Raw genomic sequence first — 22,722 nt, forward strand, 5'->3', positions numbered from 1 at the left:
ATTGTGTGTCTACGCGTTTGTGCATCACATTTAATTAAATGCTTGGTTGGCTGATGTTTTAATAATTAACCACTATTGGATTCACTCCCATCCAAGGTGCTGGGATTATAGGGGAATGGAGTTGGACTTTGGTAGATGCCGAGGAAAACTTCAGTCGTTTTAGGAAGTGTTGATTAGGTAACTATTTGAATAGTCCAATAGCTTTGGAAAGGATCTTAATGGTTCGGTTGTTGACAATATATGACATAATGGTTGCGAGTGCTGCTGGTGGTATATTGGGTCCTCTTTCCAGCGAATTATATTTAGGCGATGCTTAGTTGCACGTAAAACAAGGGAAATGAATTCATTTTCGTAATTTTCCTGGGTTACCATAATTTGAAAAACAAGGCCAACGGCATTTAAATCAAGAAGATTAACTCAACAGAATCTTCTGAAAGTGACTAATGGAAAACTGCAAAGAACGTCTTTTTCCTACCCCTCTGGTCATTAATCAAACGTTTCTATTGGATACACCCATTTCTCAGGACGTGAGATCTACATGTAATTAGTTACAGGTAAGGTAAGCTATCCAACTCTTTGGATCATTTCGTATTTGGGGTTAAACACATCATCCTAAGCACAATTAAGTGACATTTGGTAAAATACAATAATAGGCCAAAAGAACGTTTCTGGTTTCCACCTGTCGTGATTTGTGTCAAGTGTGTCATCGTAAAACGTTGAAAATATCAAAATATTTGAGTCCGGATGGGTGTCAGATTAGAAATTCACCGCCTGATTTGTGTCAGAGATAAGAAAAGGCCTAATAAATATTCCAACAGAACGTTTCCGTTGTTCTGGGAAGTTTTCCTTGTAACAACGCTTGATTTGAGTTCCTTCTATTTCAATTTTCAAATAAATAATCACTTCACTAGTGTCCTGTAGGTAGGAGATCCAGATTGTAAAACTAGACCCTTGGTATAAGTTCAAAATATTGAAATGTCCAATACGCTAGTCAAAACCCCGATACACCCTCGGGGAGGATCGATACTTTGAACCTTGCCTTATCAGATTTTAGAATACTACTCAGGCTTCCTAATGATTTGACAAAATCAACGTTCTATCCGATAGACTTGAAGAACAGAATGTGATATGTTACCCCTCACGCAGCACAGAAGGCAAGGAATCTGTCCTGCAGGAATAAATATCAAGCGACAATGCTGATGGGAACCATGTACGGTAACTCAAATGTAATATAAAATAATACAAGGATACAAGCACCCAAGCTCGAATGTACATCAAAAGGGTGAAAAATGGGAGGGTGGAGCGCAACTTTCATGTCGAACACAAACATGGGGACTGGAGGTATACACCTGTTATCTTGAATGATACAAAATTTGATAAGCAGGTACGTATGTGCAGCCAAGAAGAGCTTACCACTAAGGTCTGACCCTTGTGATCAATGATCACAATTAAAAAAACAAAAATCATTCTCATCATGAGATAACTCATCAGATCAAACGCTTCCAAAGCAGTAATGCATGGCTAGTTGACTGGGCAGGAGGGTTGACAGCAGTCCAATCTTGTGTTCGAAGAAATTTCTTTCACCCACTTTTATGGATTGTTTCAGTTTAATACTCCGGTTTGGTCTCTTTCAGATCCACTACCACCATTGATCCTCTTATCACTATCCTTTTTGGTTCGAGGGGGAGTGGGGGGTAGCATTCGGGAGATTTGGAGTGGCTGGCTTTCAGGATCATATTTTTGTGAAGCAAGGTAAGTCAGAGCTGTGACAACATCTGCTATCAGGGGCCGCATGGTGGGCTGTTCCTGAACACACATTGCAGCAACAGCAAGTGCTTGGTACAAGCCTCGTACAGGATATTGACCCTGAAGCATTGGATCTGCCATCTGTGCGAACTTTCTCCGGTCTTTGAACAATGGCCTTGCCTGCAATCAAACAGAGAAAATGGGTGGGTGTTCTCAAAGAACTGTATTAGCCATCATTTTAAAAAATGTTTCATCTTTGCAAGGAATATTCTTGTAAAATCAGCCAACCAAGCTTTGTTTGAGACCACGAAACAACCAAAATTTCTGAGTCTTTTCATTTCAGATGAGCATGTCAGCAATGGGATATAACCAGTTTCTTCCATGACCCAACTCTTGTCGATGTTTGCAAGTACAATGTGTGCATGTGTGTGTGGGGGAGAGAGAGATTACTCGGAGCAGGACAGTTGGTAATTGTTAAGTAGTGCTGCCTAATGTTTATTTTCTACCTTATTCTATTTATATTCATGCCTGATATAGGATGTTATTATAGTTTTATATTAACTCAAATGTGGTAGTTTTGGAACTGTTTTATTACAAAACAGGGTTGAAGTTTGTAACTTCCTTTTTTTAGTTTTGAGTTGCTAAGCTGATTCGGAGAGCAGAAGTTTTCTCCCCAATTCATGTTTTCTCTCTCTCTCTCTCTCTCTCTCTCTCTCTCTCTCTCCCCCCCCCCCTTTTCTGAGCACCAAATACAGTATTTGTAAAATAACAATAAACGGTAATTTCTTGCCCCCATGAGCTGGCTACATGTCATGCATGCAAACAAATTCGGCATGAGATGGTGCTTAAATCTAAAATTGGCATGATTAATTCTAACCATCCGAATTATGCATTACTTTTTGGACCATCTGAGAGTACTGTGAAGGTTCTACAACTTTATCCACCAGTGCCATCCGAATGTCTCAAATTGATTCTTGGTCAGCATGATGGGTGCATTCCAATCTCTAGACATGGGATGTCATACATGGGCTGGCCATAACCATCTTCATGGTGTAAATGTCGTGTTTGGTGGAAAAATTGATTATCCAAATATAGGAAAGAAGTTGGAGATGTAAGGTAATATTGTAAAAATTCTAGATGTGGTGGAAAGAAGTACATATGTACAATGATGTCTTATGAAATGATAAAAGAAGCAATAGATACACGTGTTAGATTGTTATCTTGTTCCAAACCATCAAGTGGTACATTGGGTGAACACAATAGGAATTTTTAATGATTTCTTAACTGATGATGCCACGTCAAAAAATGTAGCAATGGGTGGCCAACTCTTATACCACTAGGGCTGTGGTAATTTCCCAATAAGAACCTCCTCGGCTCCTCCAAACTTAATCAAGTTAAACTTTGATAGCTGAAGCAGGGGTAATGCGGACCCATCAAGGATAGGATGTCTTTAGGGATCACAATGGAGACATCACAGCCTTATTTTCTGGTCCAATAGGCCATGTAACTCAAATTGAGCAATTGCTAGCAATACCTAAAAGAACTAAATTAAACAAACCTGACGATTGAGTAAAATGGTGGTGGGATGGATTCAGAATATGAGGGGGGAAAAAGGCCCCTGGGCAGTAATAGGAACGTGAAAGAGGCAGAAGAGCTCAAAAGAGGCAGAATTATTTCATCAACTTGGGATTTTAAGTCTCAAATGGACTAGCAGATGCCTTGACAAAACATGGGATGGGAAAGTAAAGTCTACTTTGGGGAATTGGGGGGGGGGGGGGAGAAAATAATTATTTTGTTTATCAATAAAAACTTTTGCCAGTTACTCATAAAAAAAAAAGAAACTAAGAGGTTAATAGACAAAATAATATGCTATGAAGTTTTCCTGTGAACCTCCACCTAGTGGATTCTTGAAATTAAACTTTGATGAGTGTAGTAGGGAAAATCCGGGACAATCAGGGATTGGGGGTGTTTTAGGGATGAAAATGGGGTCATTTCTGCCATTTTCTCAGGCCCAATTGGAGTGGGTGACTCAGAGCTGAGATCTTTGCAGTTATGGAAAGAGTCCGGAAAGCTAAGGAGTTGAACATCAGGAAACTCGTAATTGAAGGGTGGTTGATTAAAGATCAAAATGGCTTATGGAAGTACAACAATGAGAGGAGGAAATTCAAGTGGCTGGTGCGGGAGATGGAAGTTAAGACATGTTAGGTTAAAAGATCGGCTAATTCCCTAGCTGACAGTTTAGCTAAACAAGGGGCAGAAAGGGATTCACTGTTTTGGGCTAAGCTGTAACTTAAGAGTTTTTTTTCCCTTTTCTTGAGGTTCTTTGTTGCTCTTGGAAGATAAGTGTGTTTGTCTTCCTCTTGTAAATCTTCTATTGATGATTTAATGAAAGTGTTATTGATAAAAAAAATAATAATAATAAAGTTCATCTCACAGAAATTGTAAATGATTCTAACAGATCAATCAAATAATTAGTTACAAAAACAAAAGCCAAGACTTACTGCTACATCAAACAAGAATTTCAACCAAGCTCAATGTGGATTTCATTTCCATTAGGTGGGCAACAATACTGTTACCCCACATATCTACAACTTTGTTTTCAACTCACCATGTTATAATACTATCTCATATATTCCAGATGGTGCCAGTTGTTTTCATTGGAGAGTAAAATGATTCCAGTAATATTTCATGTTGATACCCATGGAAATGGAAATATGTAGACAATGGACATTTTAAACTATGACCCTTTTAATAGCATTGCTGCAAGCCCAATTCTTTTCTTAGAATCCTTAGTTAACGTGTGTTGGGCTTCCAAGGATCTATTATCAATTTCCCTTTGAATACAAGACAAATTTACAGTTTTTGCAATGACTGCATTCTCCAAATGGCAAAAATCTTGGATGGCTTCACAATATGGAACTAAGCATTTCCATCTAATAATATGTAAGTAGCTTTGATGCTATATGCCTAATTGACAATGAAGTTTCTTTCACCTTTCAAGTTGGCAACTGCATTATGTTTTGTATCTATTAGAGGGCACAATTACCTTGTCTTGAGTCTCTTGACAGTTCAACATAATATCAACAGCACATTAATTCATCACATGCTTAGTTTTATGGCCTTAAAGTACCTCTTATGCACTGCTTTTGCTCTTACAAAAGAAATCAGTTTTATTTTTGGTAATGGAAAGGGAAAATGTTTATAATATAATAATTTAAATAGGAAAAATATGTACAAGAGACCTCAGATTTGACAGATATCTCCTACAAATCTGAACATATATTGCATGATGCAGAGAGAAGAATATATGTAGTATAAAGTTTCTATGCAGTAGGGTGGATACCCCACAACAACAATAGCCACATTTTAGGAATTAAAGCCCAGCCTGATGGCAAGGCAACAATAAACATTGCTGAGGCATGGACTGCCAAAAATTATTCAACACAAATCAGAATATATGGGGATTCTAAATTACGGACTGCCAAAAATTATTCAACACAAATCAGAATATATGGGGATTCTAAATTACTATTGATACTTTGATAGTATAAGAAAAATTATTGAACCCTCATGGAGCACTACAAGCATTGTTTGAAATTGTTGCAATGTAAAACAGGAAGCTAGGATGGAGATTCCATACATTGAGATTCATAGAGAAGCAAATCAAGCTGTGGACTGGTTGGTGATTTAGGGCATTGGGGAGTTTTGGAGGAGATAAACGGTATTAAAAGTATATAAAAGCTCAATTATATTTCTGTAATGGATTTCTGGGACCATGCTACACCCAACTTTGTGTAACACCTTGCTTTTATCACCAAGAAGAAGGTTCTGACCAATAAAATATGGTAATAAAAGTACAATGCATGCACAGGTATTCATTACTCCATTATAAAAAAAAAGGGCAGCCTAGTGCACAAGGATCCTGCCAATGCATGGTCTGGGGAGGGATAGATGCATGCCACCTTACCCCTGCACATACAGAGAGGCTGTTTCCAAGATTTGAACCCTGGTCACCGAGGTCACAATGGAGCAATCCAACAGTTGCGCCAAGGGCCACCCTCTATTCATTACTCAATTATATACACCACAAAACATGAAGAGAAATGAAGTTTGTTTGCAATGCAATTTCATTTGTACTGGTACAAATGCATGGGGATGTAAATAAAGATAATGCTAATTCTGGTTAACTTTTTCTTTAGGTTTTGCTTTGCCTCGCATTTTATTTTACTTCATCTTCACTACAAACAACAAAACAAAGTAGAATCTAAAACAAAAGTAAGCCAGAATTTGCACGCCCATACTTTTTTCACCAATGCTGATGAAATTGCACTCCAAGCAAAAAAGGCATTAAGAAATTAAAATCAAAGTTATTTGAAAGAGAGAACATTTTAGGGGGAAAAAGGTAAGAACAAATGGAATCTATATAAAAAGGCAATATCTTCATGGCATGAAAATACAACATGCACACGATAACCCAAACTGATGCCCATAACAAACCTGTTCCTATAGAAGCAGGGCCCTAACCTGATTAACCTAGCTGCTACATTGACATCCCTAAAAGAACCAATACAAGGTGGAGTAAAAGGGTTGATGTGGACTGGGGGTTGAATACATGAATGATCCATATTTACTTGATGATGGTTCATATCATCCTTCCATGCATTGAAGTAGGATATGTAGGGAACCCCCACTACTTGACCCAATTATGAAATAAAGTAAGAATAGTAGAAACTTCTATAAGACGAAAATCTTCATGGAATGACAATACAAACAACATGCACAATATACCACAAACTCACACCCATGACAAACCTGTTCCTATAGGGGCACAGCGGTTACCTGATTAACCCACTTACCCCATTGACATCCCCAAGAAAACAAGACAAGGTGGGACGAAAGAGTTGATGTGGACTGGGAATTGAATACATGACTAATCCTATTTAATAGATGATGAGGTTCAGATTATCCCCATCATCCTTTCATGTATCAAATTAGGACATATAGGTAACATCCCTATTTTGACCCAAATAGGAGAACTTTTTTCTTACATAAATAGATAATGAATTGAAATTTCGGTGAAGTATTTGAAATTCTGAAAAAAAAAAAAAAGAAACTAGCTTGACCTGAAAGGAATGCCAAAATTTCGCAGAATTGGAAACCTTATCCATTCCTTCACCTCTCAATAAACCTTAAACAAGTTCTGACAAAACTCACAAACAGAAAATAAACCATGCTAACATAATAAACCTAATCATCCAAAATGGGTCCTTTATGGCCATCTCCTTTTAGACCTCATCTTGCAGTTCCAATTAGAAAAAAATAATTTAATCACACTGCTAAGCATGTACCATTATGCTTATAGAAGATCTAAGCAACCATAGAAATGGTTTGTGCTCATGGTTTGGTCCCAACATGCAAGTTGGGTTGCCAGCTTTGAAGAACTTCGACCACATCAGACTCCGGTTGAGCTTGGACCCATTCAAAACTTAAGAAATTCACTACCTAGCCCTAGATACAAAGATGAATAACCTCAAAATGGATCTCAACACAAAAGAAAGTAAAAGAAGAGAGGAAGATAGGGATCTCTTACCCATGCAACAAGGTTCTGCTCCCCAGCTGCTTTTGAATTGTCAATTGCTTTCCTGCCGGTGATGATTTCTAAAAGCACTACTCCAAAACTATATACGTCTGATTTTAGTGTCAACTGACCTGTCATTGCATACTCAGGAGCACAATATCCATATGTGCCCATCACCCTAGTGGATACATGGGTCTTATCTCCCACAGGGCCCAATTTAGCCAAGCCAAAATCTGATAATTTGGGATAATACCCCTCACCAAGCAAAATGTTTGAGCATTTCAAGTCGCGGTAGATAACAGGGGGGTTTGCCTTATCATGCAAATATTCCAATCCCTTTGCAGCACCAGCGGCTATCTTCATTCTAGTGTTCCAGTCAAGTCGTTTCTTATCAGGCAGAAGATCTGAACAAACAAGCACGTGAGACCAATTGCCATGTCCTAATGTAGAAATAGCATGGAATTGAGAAAACAAGTAGAAAAAAAAAACTGAGTGAAAAATTGGTAATCTATACCATGTAGATGATCTTCTAGAGATCCCAATGGCATGTACTCATAAACCAAAAGCCTCTGATCTCCATCAGCACAGTATCCAATTAGATTAACCAGGTTAGGATGGTGAAGTAGACTCAACATCAATACTTCAACAAGAAATTCCCTGTTTCCTTGCAACCCATTTCGATCTAGTTGTTTGATGGCCACAATCTACATCAACAAATAATGAAATTTCAAGTATCAGGACAAGCCCAAAAATTAGGCTCAAAACTTCAAATTTCAGCATCTGAATTGGCATAATCCTTTATTGCTGTCACCTCAATGTGAATAAATGCTCTCAATTTAATTTTCTATACTTCATTATAACACGTAAAGTTTGATGAATTAGACCAACCTGATTGGTACTCTCCAGCCGCCCTTTATAAACTCGACCAAAGCCTCCCTCCCCCAAAAAACAATCTGCCCTGAAATTCTTTGTCGCAGCTGCCAATTCACGAAATGTAAATGTCTGTGCTGCTATGTGATCTGATCCTCCATCCTTGGGCCCCTCTTTCCTCTCATCCAATGGGGGACTAATCTGCAATTTCTCTGGAAAGAAGAAAAAAAAAAGATTCATAATTAACATCAGTATAAGACCAACAAAGAAGATGACATGATGTACATAAAGCACTTTGATTCTCGCACCATAGGCAACTAGAACACTGACATTACCAAACAACAAGAAAATATAAAAGATAACATGAACATTCAAGAAGGATTTGGATTAGAAAATCTACACACAGAGTACCGAGTATTGCTTCTATTACCGCAATCCTGTCCTACAACATTTAAAACACCTGAAATAGATTCTGCGCTTAGTAAAACACTAATAAATTCCAAGAAGGAAAACTAATTTGGAGTAAATAAGGTGGTGGTGATGGTGGTTCCTTCAGTTATTGGACTCCGTAGCTGATCAAAAGAAAAATTAATCCCAGACCCATCTCGCTCATATAAGTTCGTTTTTTTTTTTGTTTATCCTCCACTTGACAAAGAAGGAGGCACATTTAGCTTCAACAGAAGCCGTATTATCTACAAACCAATCAAGGGAAGGAGGAGGAACAGATAGTTAATCCCATCACCAGGATGAATAAACCAAATGATTGCGGGTAACACCTATGGTTTAAGAGGCCTAGGTAGATAAAAATAAAATAGTTTGAAGACAATTAAACAAAGAAGACTAAAAAAACAGAACAAGGGATGAGTGAATACCCATCACCAGAAATCAATCCAGATCAATCTAACTGAGAAAACACGCAATTTTCCAAATTTAATTGACAAACGCATAGTGGGTTTCCCCGCCAGAATCATAATAACACGACGACTAACCAGAACGATCTACGTGCGGGATAATCGTAGACAGCTAAAAACTAAATAAAATAAAATAAAAACAGAGATGGAGGCAAACATGGAAAAACGTATCCAAGTTGAAGAAGCCAATGGTTCTACTTAACGAAACCCCATATCTAAAAAGATTCAATACAGTAATTCAAAACCCTAAATGGGTTCAGATAAGATGATCCAAATAACGATTGTGATCACAACAAACACAGCGGAGAAAGAGAAAATGGCTAATACAAAAGAATGAAACAAAAAAAAGGTGGAGCGATTCTACCATTGATAAATAAAATAAGGAAATGACTGCCTGATTGAATTGCATGATTCTAGTTTGTTTCTATTCCTTTCCGAAAAATATTTTCTCAAATACCTGGATTGGATTCGATCCGATCAATGGGCTTCTTCTTTTTAGCCTTATTCGGATTTCCAGAGCAGGGAAACCAGCCCATGTTTCCCTCTCCTCTGACCTGCGCCCTGCAGAGTGTGAGTGAGCGACAGAGAACCAACAGAGGCAAACCAAACACGAATTGAGAGGGAGGGAGCCACTTTTATATTCATCTCCGAATTTTTGTATTTACTTAATTTCGTTCATTTTATATTTATATTATACAATATAAAATGTATTTTATTATACGTATTTTTTATTTTTATTCTACGATCATCGCGTATTCCAAAAATAGGAGCCATTTTTCGGTCCAAACTCGAATCAAAACGCGTCTCAGCCCTGATCAAGGGGTTTTGTCTTTGCGGAGGAAGGCTTTTCTAGACGCGTCTTCCGTTACCTAGACGATCATCGTCTTTTAGGCTTGTGGATGAGTGACGTGGCTAATTCGGGCCGTCCATACAGCGTGAGAAAAAGTCAACTCTGTTTTTATTTTTAGGTCATTCACTAAAACATTCTTATCGTTTTACCTATTTACTAAAACCTATCCTATTATATGCATTTAACGAAAAAATCCTTATAGCCTCCAACTTTAGAAGGAATACAAATGCAAATATATAGAATGTAAAACCTTATATTTTACATTATTTTGTATATATTTACACGATATATATTTGCATTTGTAGTCCTTCCAGCCTTAATAATCAACCTTCTGTTAATAATCTTTTCTATTATTATCCACTTGAAATGGTCGGTGGAAAAATGTTTAAGAGCATAATCCATGGTTTATTTTTAAAAGTATCTAACACTTTATATCAGGCTTTTATAAAGAAAACTCTCAATGCGGCTTTATGTTTCAAATAGGTGCCATTTTTTATGCTCCACGCTTTTTTTAAATAATAATAATAATAGATTTAGAGTGTAGATAATACATCATAAATAAAAAGAATAACCTTGCATGAATTACAAATGTAACTTTAGTGATTTATCTTTTGTTGATGCGGTAAATTTACCCACGGCAAGGAATAGAATTATAATTTTTATTTTTTTTAGATTAAATTTGTTCAGATGTATATTAGGATTAAAACCATCATTTTTCACTTATGTCTAAGGAGGGTCAATTAAGTAAATCGATTGTAAATTATATACAGTGTTTTAGTAAAACACAAATTATAGGGTAAGTTTTAATAAATACATGAAATTATAGTAAATGACCCGTTTAGACAATGACCTTATAAAAATTGATTGTAAAGTTTTTTTTTTTTTTTTTTTTTCTTTTGCTAGATGTGTAGTGGGCCAAACATTGCCATATAAGATTTTGCTAGAGTGCTCAACTACCACATATAAGATTTTTTTTTGGTAACAGGACTCAAGTCCTATGAGAGGGAAGCGGCATTCCCTAAGGCTCAGTTTGGAAGAAATACAAATACAAAATTGTAGAGTGCAAAACGGATGGTGCGCAATTCGGTCAGTCCTAACTGTCAACGATCTTGTCTCTGATTGGAGCAATAAGAGCCTGAAACAGAAAAGAAAGTGGGGGATCTCCGGGGAGGAACCCGGTGAGATTGCTCCGAAGCTCAAGTTAGTACTCTCTCAAAGGCAAGATAAAACCAGATGGCGCAAAGTTCACATACCTTGTTCTTGGGGGGTAGGAAGCCTTTTATAACCACTTCGCGCACTCACTCCTAAGCTTTTGTCAGGTCGGGTATGATTATCTCTACGCTCCTGCCAATTCGGGTCATCACCTCTGTTGGGGTAGAACCACCACTACTCTCTTTGTCGGAGCCGTCTCTGTAACTGGAGATGGCGGTGGTAGGTGGCTATTGTAGTGCGGTTGTCAAGCGTCAGATCCCAAGTCAGTCAGGTGCGCTGCCCCTGGATACGGACTCCTTCGGTGTCAGGCACGGTACAGTCGTTCAGTTCTGCGTCCTGGAGGCGAAGTGCTGGATGGTGAGCGAGGTGAAGTCTTGAGTTCGGATAGAGGTGTGTCTCGAACTGCCATGGGGCAGGCCAGTTCGGGTTGTTGCCCTTTGTGTTCGTAAGGCTCGGGGCCTAAGGGAGAGCCCGGGCTCTTTGTGGGGAGTTCGGGCTCCTTGTAGGGAGTTCGGACCGCTGGTTCCTCCTTTCGGAGCTCGCGCCTTGGGCATGTTGTTGTGTCGAGCTGTTGCCTTTGCCACGTGTTGAGTGATTACGAGATCGGGCCAAATCTTCCTTCATCAATTGCCCCATACTCCTCACGCTAAGGGACTTGCCCTGGTGTGGGGAGTTCGTGAGGTGGCGGGTGGATTTGTCCCGTACTTCGAACTGGTTGACTGATAGCGCGAAGTGCGCGTTAGGATTTTTTCAGGTTTCTCGAGCACCATAAAGACAGGAAACACGCCGATCTGTCTATAAATGCTGACAGACGTGACGAAACGCGTTTCTTTCAAAATTCAAAAAGCACGCCGCTGGGAGACGTGACAACGGGCGTCTTTTCAATTTTGAAAAAACACGCTGTTGCCGCCTTTAATGAGAGAAGACGTGCGGCCAGTCACGTCTCGGTCTCTGAGACGTGCGGTCAACGCGACTGCGGGCCATTGGATTGTCTTTGATCTGAGCCATTGATTCTCGGTTACTATGGGTATAAATAGTGGGGGACCCCAGTCGCTATCATTATCCTGCGTTTTGCTTCTTGAGCTCGCGTCCCAGTTTCAGCTCGTGTTTCACGTTCCCGTAGTCCATTTGCTTTTTTTTGGGTGAGTACTTTCCTGTAATCCTTATTCTCCTTCCAATGTCTAGCTTGGATAGCTCAGATTGTTCTTCAAGGGGGTCAGATGCAGCTTCTACTAACCGAGTTGCATCCCCCAACAGTCCTAGTGAAACTGAGGTAGAACTCGAGGAAGAGTCCGAACCTGTAGGCCGAGTCGCCTCGAGTAGTTTGGCGTCCTTCTCTCATCGAGGTCAGATGTTGGACAAGTTTGGGCCTTCGACCATAACGCTCGAGGGGCTTCATTCCCTTATTACCCAGTTCAACTTGCCTAGGGAGTACACCTACTTCATAACCTTGAGTAGTTTCCCTTGGGAACATGGTCCTGACGAGATCGTGATATTTTGGGAGCAGCTCATTGCTGGGTTGCGCCTTCCTTTCCACCCCCTCATTATCGAGGTAATGAACCACTTCAGTTTTACAGTCAGCCAGCTTCACCCGAACTCCATTTGTAACTTGGTGGGGACAATTTCCCTATTTTGCGAACAGGTCTTGCCTTTAGACCTGGAGATCTTCTCCTTCATTTTAATGCTTAAGAAGCAAGCGGTCCCCTTCCCGGGCGTAGGCGGGCGTATTACCTATCTCCTCGCTTGGGTTTTAAGCTTTTACACAAACTTCCCAACAAGGTCCTGGTGTGGAAACGGGACTACTTCGGGGTGCGAAGTGCATTGGGGTGGCCGTTCCAAACCGGGTGGGGGATGGCCGCCCCTGACGCTGGTGTTACGCTTGACAAGGAGACGGCGAAGGGCCTCCGAAAATGGGCACGACTTGGGCTAAAATCCCACCATTATCTGACAGAGGCCAAGCTCATTGAGGCCGATATGAGTTCGGGTAGGTTCCTTACTCAGAGGTTTGTCTTTTGTTTTGCTCTGTTCTTTCGTTTTTTCTGATGTCGAGCTCTTTTTGCAGGTGTGAAGGACTCGGAGAATACTCATGGTGGGCACCTGTTTCACGGCATGAAGAGGAGGAAGCGAGTCGCTAAACGAACTCGTGCCGAGCTGCCCCGAGATGCGAAGCCCGAGGTAGCAGACTATCCGTTAGTGGATCCGCCTAAAGAGCCCGAGATGGCCCCTCCAGTATATGAAGCGGCAGGGGCCCCTTATGCTGAGGCTACTTACACGGGGCTCTCGCTTATTCTGAGCCTGCTTATACGCGAGCTGGGCCCTCAGGCTCGGGAGCCCAAGGTGAGTTCAGGAGCGTGTTGTCGTCGAACCATGCTATTCAGAAGAGTAGGGAGGCCATCTATCCTGAGGAGGTCGCGGCATGGACCGAGCTCCCTTTGAACCAGGTAGCTTGTCGAGCTGCCACTCATGCCATGGTGGTAAGTCAGATTTCTTGTCGATCTCTTTGCTTTTATCTTTCTTGTTGTCGCTCTTTTGATCATTTGTTCTTTCCTTTTGGTAGGTGGATTCTTCTATCCATGCCTTGGTGGCCCAAGTGGAAAGGAGCTCGAGGCAGGCGCAAGCTGCCGAAGAGGCTTTCCGTGCTACTGAGGTGGCTTCTCGCGCGAGGTCTCAGAGAGATGCCGAGGCCATGGGAGTTGTAGTGAGCACATGGCAGACCTGAGGCTGGATTTGCAGCATCAGGTTGAATACCTTCAAGAGGATATTAGGGAGAGGACACAGATCTTTTCTCAAGGCATTGAGGATGCCAAGAAGAAGGTCGTCGATGAATACATCGCCTCATCGCACTTTGATGACCTGATGGTGGACTCGTACAGAAGGGGCTTTAAACTAAGCTGGTGGATGATCTAGAATACGTACCCCGAGCTTGATATTAGTGCCATATCCACTTCGCGCATTACTCAGGAGATGGCCAATGCCGCTGACGGTGAGCCAGATTCTGAGGGCGAGGCAGGACCTTCGGGTATCGTGGAAGTGCCTTCTGATGATGAAGAAGTACCTCCGGCCTGTGAAATGTATTATTATTTTATTTTGTTTTTATTTTTGAAATGTACACAAAGTATTTTTGCAATGGAATGATTTTCTTTTGATTAAGTGTTGGTCGCTCTTTCCTCCAAACTGACCGTATGGCTGAACTGACCATATGTTGATGCCCCTATTAGTTCGTTGTTGGCACTTTTCCTAAGCTCTTAGTTTTCATCTTTTGCCTTTGCTTGTCCATGCCGAGGTCCTTGTTAGTTCGGCATCCTAGCCTTTTGGCTCTGGTAGTCTTAGTCCACTTCGCTTGGTGATCTATAGGTAGTATCGTCTCAAGTTAACGACGTTCCAAGCTTGGGGTACTTGTTTTCCCTCTAAAGTTTCGAGCTTGTATGCCCCCTGAGCGCTTCTTTACTCAGTAGGGCCCTTCCTAATTTGGTCCAAGTTTGCCCACGCTGGGCTCGGGTGCCATGATCTTACGGAGAACCAGGTCACCGACGCGGAAGTTCCGCATTTTTACTCTAGCATTGTAGTACCGAGCTACCTTTTGCTGGTAAGCTGCAATCCAGATGTATGCGAGGTCTCTTAGCTCGTCTAGTAGGTTGAGGTTGGTACGCAACTCATCTCCGTTTGTTTGATCGTCGTATGCTTCTAGTCGTAGTGTAGGTATTTCGATCTCCGCCGAGATTACTGCCTCAGTGTCGTAGGTGAGGTTAAAGGGGGTTTCTCCTGTGGTGGTTTTTTTCGTGGTTTGGTGAGCCCATAGGACGCTTGGTAGCTTGTTCGCCCACAACCCTTTAGCTTGGTCTAGTCACGCTTTTAGTCCGCGGAGGATGGCTCTGTTCATCACTTCTATTTGACCGTTTGCCTGCGGGTGTGCGACCGACGTGAAGTTCTGCCGAATTCCCATATTTTGGCACCATTCCTGAAACTTGATATCCTCGAACTGTTTCCATTGTCGGAGATCAGTACCCGAGGTAACCCAAAGTGACATACTATGTTCTTCCAAAAGAAGTTCTGTACGTTTCGGGTTGTAACTATTGCAAGAGGTTCAACTTCTATCCACTTTGTGAAGTAATTTACTGCCACCACTATGAACTTCCTCCTACCTGTTGCTGGCGGGAATGGACCCAGGAGGTTGATGCCTCATTGCACAAAGGGTCATGGGCTGGTGAGGTACTTGAGGTCGACGGTAGGCTGATGGTGGATATTGGCATGCTTCTGACACTTGTCGCATTTTCTAACGAGCTCGACGGCCTCTGCCTTCATCGTTGGCCAGTAGTACCCTTGTCGAAGTGCCTTTTGGGCGAGGGCTCTACCCCCCAAGTGTCCGCCGCATAGACCTTCATGAGTGTCACGGAGTACGAGGTCGGCTTCGGCATGTCGCAAGCAACGCATGTAGGGGAGCGTGTAGGACCGTCGGTACAACCGTTCGTCTATTATGACGTATTTGGCTGTCTGGCGCTGCACCCTCTTGGCTGCATTGCGGTCCACAGGGAGGGTTCCATCTAGCAAGAAGCTCGCGAGTGGGTCGGCTTCAAGGACGGTAGCCACCTCCTCTGCCCCACCGAGAATGCTAGGCCAAGGTAAGTCCTCTATGTACACGGTTCTCATGGTGTTGTGACTCGTGCTGGTTAACCAGGATAGGGCGTCGGTCTCAGTGTTCTTTGACCTCGGGATTTGCCTGATGAAGTGTGACTGGAAGTTGAGCAGAGCCTCCTTTACTTTTGCCAAGTATGTGATCATAGTGAGTTTGCGTGATTCGTATTCGCCCGTAACCTGGTTGACCACAAGTTGGGAATCGCTACAGATAACTATGTGTTTTGCTCTTACCTTTTGTGCTAGGTTCAGCCCGGCTATTAGTGCCTCGTATTCCGCCTTATTATTGGATGCCGCAAACTCAAAGGGTAGTCCGTATTCCAATTTTGTGCCACTCGGGCCACGTAGCACTATTCCAGCCCCGTTGCCCTACTAGTTCGAGGAGCAATCTATGTGAAGGATCCAAGGCTCCTCATCCCAGTTCGCGTTTGGCCTAACCAGGAGAGATGCCACATTAGTTGCTACTTCACGGGGTTCAGACTCTATTGGCTTGGGAGCTTCGGTCTCACCCGAATTGGGTATCTCGGGCTCAACCGGCCTAGGGACTTCGAGGCTGAACGTGCACTCGGCGATAAAATCTGCTAAGGCTTGGGCCTTAATAGCAGTTCGTGGCTTATATTGGAGGTCGTACTCACTGAGCTCGATGGCCCAATTCGTCAACCAATTGGAAACCTCAGGCTTAAGTAAGACTTGCCTCAGAGGTTCGTCAGTCAAGACGATGACAGTGTGGGCCTGGAAATATGGGTAGAGTTTTCGAGCTGCAATTACCGGTGTGTATGCTAGCTTTTCTATCTGCGGATATCTCATCTCTGCTCCCTGCAGGATTTTACTAACATAATAGATAGGTCGCTGGACCCGATCTACTTCTTTTATTAGTACCAAACTGACCACATCGTCGCTTGCCATACAGTTCTAAGACCTCGCCCTCCTCGGGCCTGGCTAAGATTAGCACACTAGCGAGGTAGCTTTTTAGCTCGTTGAATGTGAGCTGGCAGTTTCGGGTCCATTCAAACTCTTTTCCTTTGATTGCCTTAAAGAAAGGCAGACAACGGTCTACCGATTTGGACATGAAGCGGCTCAGAGCGGCTATGCGGTCGTTTAGCTTCTGAACCTCTTTTACTTTTCGAGGTGGTCTCATATCTAGGATGGTCTTTATCTTGTCCGGGTTGGCCTCAATACCACGCCGGTTGACAATGTACCCTAAGAACTTACCCGAGGTGACACCGAAGACACATTTGTTTGGGTTCAGTTTCATGCTAAATTGACGTAGAATTTGGAAGACAGAATCTAAGTCTTGTATTAATTCCTATGAAAACTGCGTCGACCATGTCGTCTACATAACATTCTATTTTCGTGCCAATTAAGGGCTGAAACAACTTATTCACAAGTCTTTGGAAGGTTGCCTCGGCATTTTTCAGTCCGAAGGGCATGACCTTGTAGCAGTACAGGCCAAACTCGGTTATGAAGCTGGTTTTTTCCTCATCGGTCCAGTCCATCCTGATTTGGTTGTAGTCTGAGTAGGCGTCCAAGAAGCTTAGCAACTCATGTCCCGAGGTCGCGTCCACTAGGCAGTCAATTCTAGGGAGGGGGAAGCAGTCTTTTGGGCAAGCTCGGTTCAGGTCGGTGTAGTTGACGCACATGTGCCGCTTCGCGCACTCACTCCTAAGCTTCTGTCAGGTCGGGTATGATTATCTCTGCGCTCCTGCTAGTTCGGGTGTCATCACCTCTGTTGGGGCAGAATTGCCACTGCTCTCTTTGTCGGAGCCGTCTCTGTAATTGGAGATGGCGGTGGCAGGTGGCCGTTGAAGTGCGGCTGTTAAGCGTCAGATCCCAAGTCAGTCAGGTGCACCGCCCCTGGATACGGACTCTTTCGGTGTCAGGTACGGTTGTTCAGTTCTGCGTCCTAGAGGCGAAGTGCTGGAGTGGTGAGCGAGGTGAAGTCTTGAGTTCGGATAGAGGTGTGTCCCGAACTGCCATGGGGTAGGCCAGTTCGGGTTGTTGCCCTTTGTGTTCGTAAGGCTCGGGGCCTAAGAGAGAGCTCGGGCTCCTTGCGGGGAGTTCGGGCTCCTTGTAGGGAGTTCGGACCGCTGGTTCCTCCTTTCGGAGCTCGTGCCTTGGGCGTGCTGTTGTACCAAGCTATTGCCTTTGCCACGTGTTGAGTGATTATGAGGGCGTGCTGTTGTAGAGTGCAAAACCTTACATTTTCTATTATTTTGTATGTATTTATATTGTACATATTTGCATTTGCACTCATTCCAAACTGAGCCTAAGGACTTGATTACCACATATAAGATGTTCTGAAGTCTAAGTACACTAAGCAACTCGACTAGGAAATTCATTAAACGATTATCATGTTATTTGTGGAATTAATTTAGTTGTTTGGGAAAAACAATCTGCCATATTTGGAAGAGGTCTCTTTGTACGATATCATCTCATTAAGTTTCTTGTTTGTTTGTTTGTTTTTCCGGTTACTAAGACAATAATAAATTGTAACCAATTAAGAATTAATGGGTATCGTAAAAGTGATAATCAATAAGGTGGTATTTATCAAAATTCACAATGTAGTTTTGATCATGATTTTTAAAACCGAACCGATTATCGGTTAGAATGATTAATCGGCCGATTCAACGATTTACTGACCAAAATCAATGATTTTGAGAGAAAAAATGGTTTTGAAAAAAAACGGAATTGGTCAAGTGACTGGTTCCCAGTTTTTCCAATCCGATCCGATTTTGAAAACATTGGTTTTGATTGATCAAAGCCCTTCCTGTATCATATGCTTTGGCAGCATAGATTTTCTCTAATTGTAAAGGGAGGTTGCTTTTTCCCTTTCTTTTTTTTTCGAAATCTTTTAAACAGCCAATATGCTTTCTTCATTGGCTTTAAATATTATTTTAACAGGCCATCTTATAATTGTATAATTTTAATGGCGCATTTGGAGGAGCAAGTATCTAAATGTAAAAACCATCCTCACACTGTCCTCACAGCCCCTTTGAAGCTGTGTATTGGGAGTGTCTCCCCACAAATAAAAACATGTATGTCCGGAGACGTTCCTAATGCACGACTTCAAAAGGTTGGGAGGACAATGTGAGGATGGCTTTGTGAAACTGAATCCGAATACATCTAATTACTTGCTCCCTCCAAATGCGCATTACAAGGAATGCCAAATGCAACCTAAAAGTAAAAAACACCATACAATTATACAACCATAGAATGAGCGCAATCTTCTCATCTAAAGGATTTCTCTCTGACCAAGCGCAGAGCCGTTGCAGGTCATACTGGGCCTGGTCGGCTCGTCCAAAGCTTTAGGCCCAATTTTCGATTTAGACTGAGCTTCTCTTTGCTAGAGAGGCAAGGCTCATAAATCATATACCGATTAATAATCGGTTTTAATACGGTTAGTGAGTCAGATACACGGTAACAGTGTACAAGTATCTCACATTATCTTTGTGCTAGCTCAACGAATTAGGCTTACATCAACGAACATTTGAATGATTCAAGTATATAATCATCTATTTAGACTCATTTGATTTCTCTTGTAATATACATTAATCCAACCCTGGAAACTAGGTCTCCACTAGACTTTTACCTACAGGTTAGTTTGCACCTTCAAATACAATTCTCTTTTACCAAACTCATTTTGTTACAATGCAGAAAAATGGTAAGTTTAAATCAATATGCTTGTTATGAACCATCGAAACACCTCTTTATTTTTACTTTTTTATTTTGATAATTAGATAGTGGATGTACATCATGTACTAAATCTTAATAACACACATTAGGTGACTTTCAAAACCAATACACATTGTACTATATGCATGATACACTGTACTTTTACCTTATATATTACTTTATATTAGTTTCAACTCGGTATAAACCAAGCTTCAAGCCGAGTTTGAGCCTGATACATAGGCTCGTTTGCTAATCGAGCCAAGCTTGAGCCGCCTAGTAAAGATCGGCTCGTGAGGCTCGCGAGCCTAGTATAATAAATAAATAGTTTTTATTAATATACATACATACATGTACATATATATATATATATATATATATATATATATATATATATATATATATATATATATATATATATATATATATATATATATATATATATATATATATATGTATATGTATGTATGTATAAAATAAATAATTTTTAATATATATAATAATATTTTTATTTTTTTATGTATAATAGTAAACCATTTTTATATGTATATTTTTATTATTATTATATATATAATAAATAATTTTTATAATTCTTATTTTGTTGTATGTAAAATAAAAAAAATTATATGTATAATTTTTATTTTTTAGAAAAAATTGGCTTGTAGTCGAGCTCAAGCTGAGCTGAGCTCGAACTTGCAAGCTTTGAATCGAGTTGAGCTTGAGCTCAAGTCTCTAGCTCAAATCAAGCTTGAGCTCAAACCTAAGACTATTTCAGTGAGCCGAGCTCAAATAGCCAAATATTTGGCTCGGCTCGGCTCGAATCCACCCTTAATGAAAAGTCAAGTTTAGAGGACAAATTTTTAATAGGATATTTTACTAAAACATTCCCATAGTTTCATGGAATTATTAAAACCTACCTATGGTTTGCATTTTTACTAAAACATCTCCTATAGTTTGCAACTGATTTATTTAATTGACCCTCTGCTAATAACCATTTATATTGTCATTTGGGAATGGTCATGTGACCAGCTAAACTTATTGGAAAATATTTAAGGGCATAGGCCCATGGTTGTTTATTTTGAAAGCATCCGTAGCACTTCATATTAAGCTTTTGAAAAGAAATAGTCTTTGGTTTATCTACCAAACAATGTCTAGTTTTAGCAGAATGAAGAAAAGGAGAGAATGGTGGCATCCATGTCTGCAATAGGGTATACTCCTTCAAACAAATGACAAAACTAATTGAATGGAGTGGTTGTTTGCATTTTACCAAGGGCAAGAATGACATTTCTACTTCTATTTCCTTTTGATTAAATTTAAATTTATTCACCTGAACATCTCAATCAAAACCATCATTTTCCACTTCTCTAATGGAAGGCCAATTAAGTAAACGGATTGCAAGTATAGGAGGTGTTTTAGTAAAAGCTAACCTATAGGAAAATTGGGTTTGATGCTCACAAAATTGTTCTCACACCATTCTCACAGCCCTTTTCCACTGTACATTGGGAACATCTCCCCATGAATAAAAATATACAAGTATGGAGATTTTCCCAATGCATGGCTGAAAATGGCTGTGAGAACCGTGTAAGCATAATTTTGTGAGGATTGAATCTGCCCTTACCTATAGGGTAGGTTTTAAAAAAAAAATCATGAAATTATAAGGGTATTTTAGTAAATGACACTTTTCAATAAATATAGAATACACACAATGAGAGGATTTTTATCTAAAACTCCCCCTCACCTTTTCAGATTCTCGTTAATCTCAACCTAAACTTTCAGATAAATCTTGAGACCATTAAAAGACAAGTGAGTCTGGATCTCCTGCCCACACAAACTCTACCCATGCCTATTCACACAACATTGCAACCACACATGGAAAACATCTAATCCTCCTATACATATTATTATATAGGGGGAAATGTTCCCAGTTCATAAAAATAGTATATTTTGAGTAGACGTGAGCAGAATTCTCGTAGGTAGAAGATATAGAGTCAAGACAAAGTAGTCTCTACAGGATTACCGTAATCCCCCTTTTGTTCATCTCTGTCCTCCTTTAACTAAGATACCCATAAATATTCGCTTGATCTGGAGGTGAAAGGCCAAACATTAAAGCCTATTTTGTCTAATAAACAAATGAAAAGGTGAAGTGCTGACGTGTCATGCAATGAGTGAAGAATATAAAATCAGGGAAAGAAATGAACAGGGATGTTTTTTTTTTTATCATAGAAAAATTAGTTAATAGGTAGTCTGGTTTGTCAGAGTTGATTTTTTTCATCAAATAAATATCAATGGTGGCATGTGAACTATTTCTGTTATAATCATCAACGATGACACGTATAAATTAAAGTGTTTGACAGGGGTCTCCGATGGCATAAAAAAGTGAACGTAAGTTTAAGAAAATCCCTTTTACCAAAATAAAGAAAAAGTTTAAGAGAATTAATGCAAGAAAGGTGAAGGGGAATTTTAGAGAAAGCCCCATGAAAAAAAAAAAACTGATATACATAAAACTTTAGGTTGCATTTGGATGAGATGTACGGTTTGGAAAGAGGGTATAATTATTTTTTATGTATAACTCTCTTCCAGTTTAGTTTTTGCGTGCATTTGGATGGAGTGGAGTTTTATGTCGATAATCGATGTAAAATCTTATCAGTTCTAAAGTTTTACAACGACTTCCACCTATTTCTATTTTCAAAAAGCAACGATCACTTTCATGGTTCAGTGTAAAACATCATCGGTGTATTTTTGCATCGATGATGTTTTACACTGATTCCAAATGTAGCCTTAGGCTTAGTTTGGAAAGAATATAAATACAAATACATACAATACAAATACATACAAAATATAAACTTTTACACTCTACAAATTTGTATTTGTATTCCTTCCAAATCGAGCCTTAATCTTATATGAATCAAATATTTTATGACTTATGAGTTGTATATAAAAAAATGTTATGAATTTGCGTGTTGGTAAAGTCTCTAGTTGGTCATAATGGAGATCTGAGATTGAGTCTGGCCTTCACTTAGTTTGGGGGTCTTAGGTTTGGGGAGGGCTACCCCTGTTGTATAACTCATTATCCAAAAAAAAAAAAAAAGAAAAAAGAAAAAAAAATATTATAAGTTGAAGGGATTAGTGGGTTAAAAGCTAGGGGATGGACAAAACAGACATTGGTTATAGTGAGAAATGGCTGATGATCTAGTAGTTGAGTTAGTCACTCAGACATCCCTTGCATTAAGGTATGGGTTCAAACCTATAAAAGT

The 22,722-nt window shown here is 40.4% G+C and overlaps 1 protein-coding gene across 1 annotated transcript; it reads right to left on the bottom strand.

Moving 5' to 3' along the window:
- Positions 1-1,211: 1,211 nt before the first annotated feature.
- On the bottom strand, positions 1,212-9,966 carry LOC148868263 (putative serine/threonine-protein kinase PBL7). The gene is made up of 5 exons (XM_088969039.1): positions 9,563-9,966; positions 8,213-8,406; positions 7,839-8,028; positions 7,337-7,728; positions 1,212-1,926 (listed from the first exon to the last, which is right to left on the bottom strand). Exons 1-5 carry the CDS (start codon positions 9,639-9,641, stop codon positions 1,603-1,605), a joined length of 1,179 nt encoding a protein of 392 aa, XP_088825165.1. The 5' UTR covers positions 9,642-9,966; the 3' UTR covers positions 1,212-1,602.
- Between the last annotated feature and the right edge of the window lie 12,756 nt (positions 9,967-22,722).

The sequence above is a fragment of the Nelumbo lutea genome, chromosome 2 (genome assembly GCF_056320005.1).
Source record: "Nelumbo lutea isolate HS-2025 chromosome 2, American lotus-T2T, whole genome shotgun sequence".
NCBI classification, from domain to species: Eukaryota; Viridiplantae; Streptophyta; class Magnoliopsida; order Proteales; family Nelumbonaceae; genus Nelumbo; species Nelumbo lutea.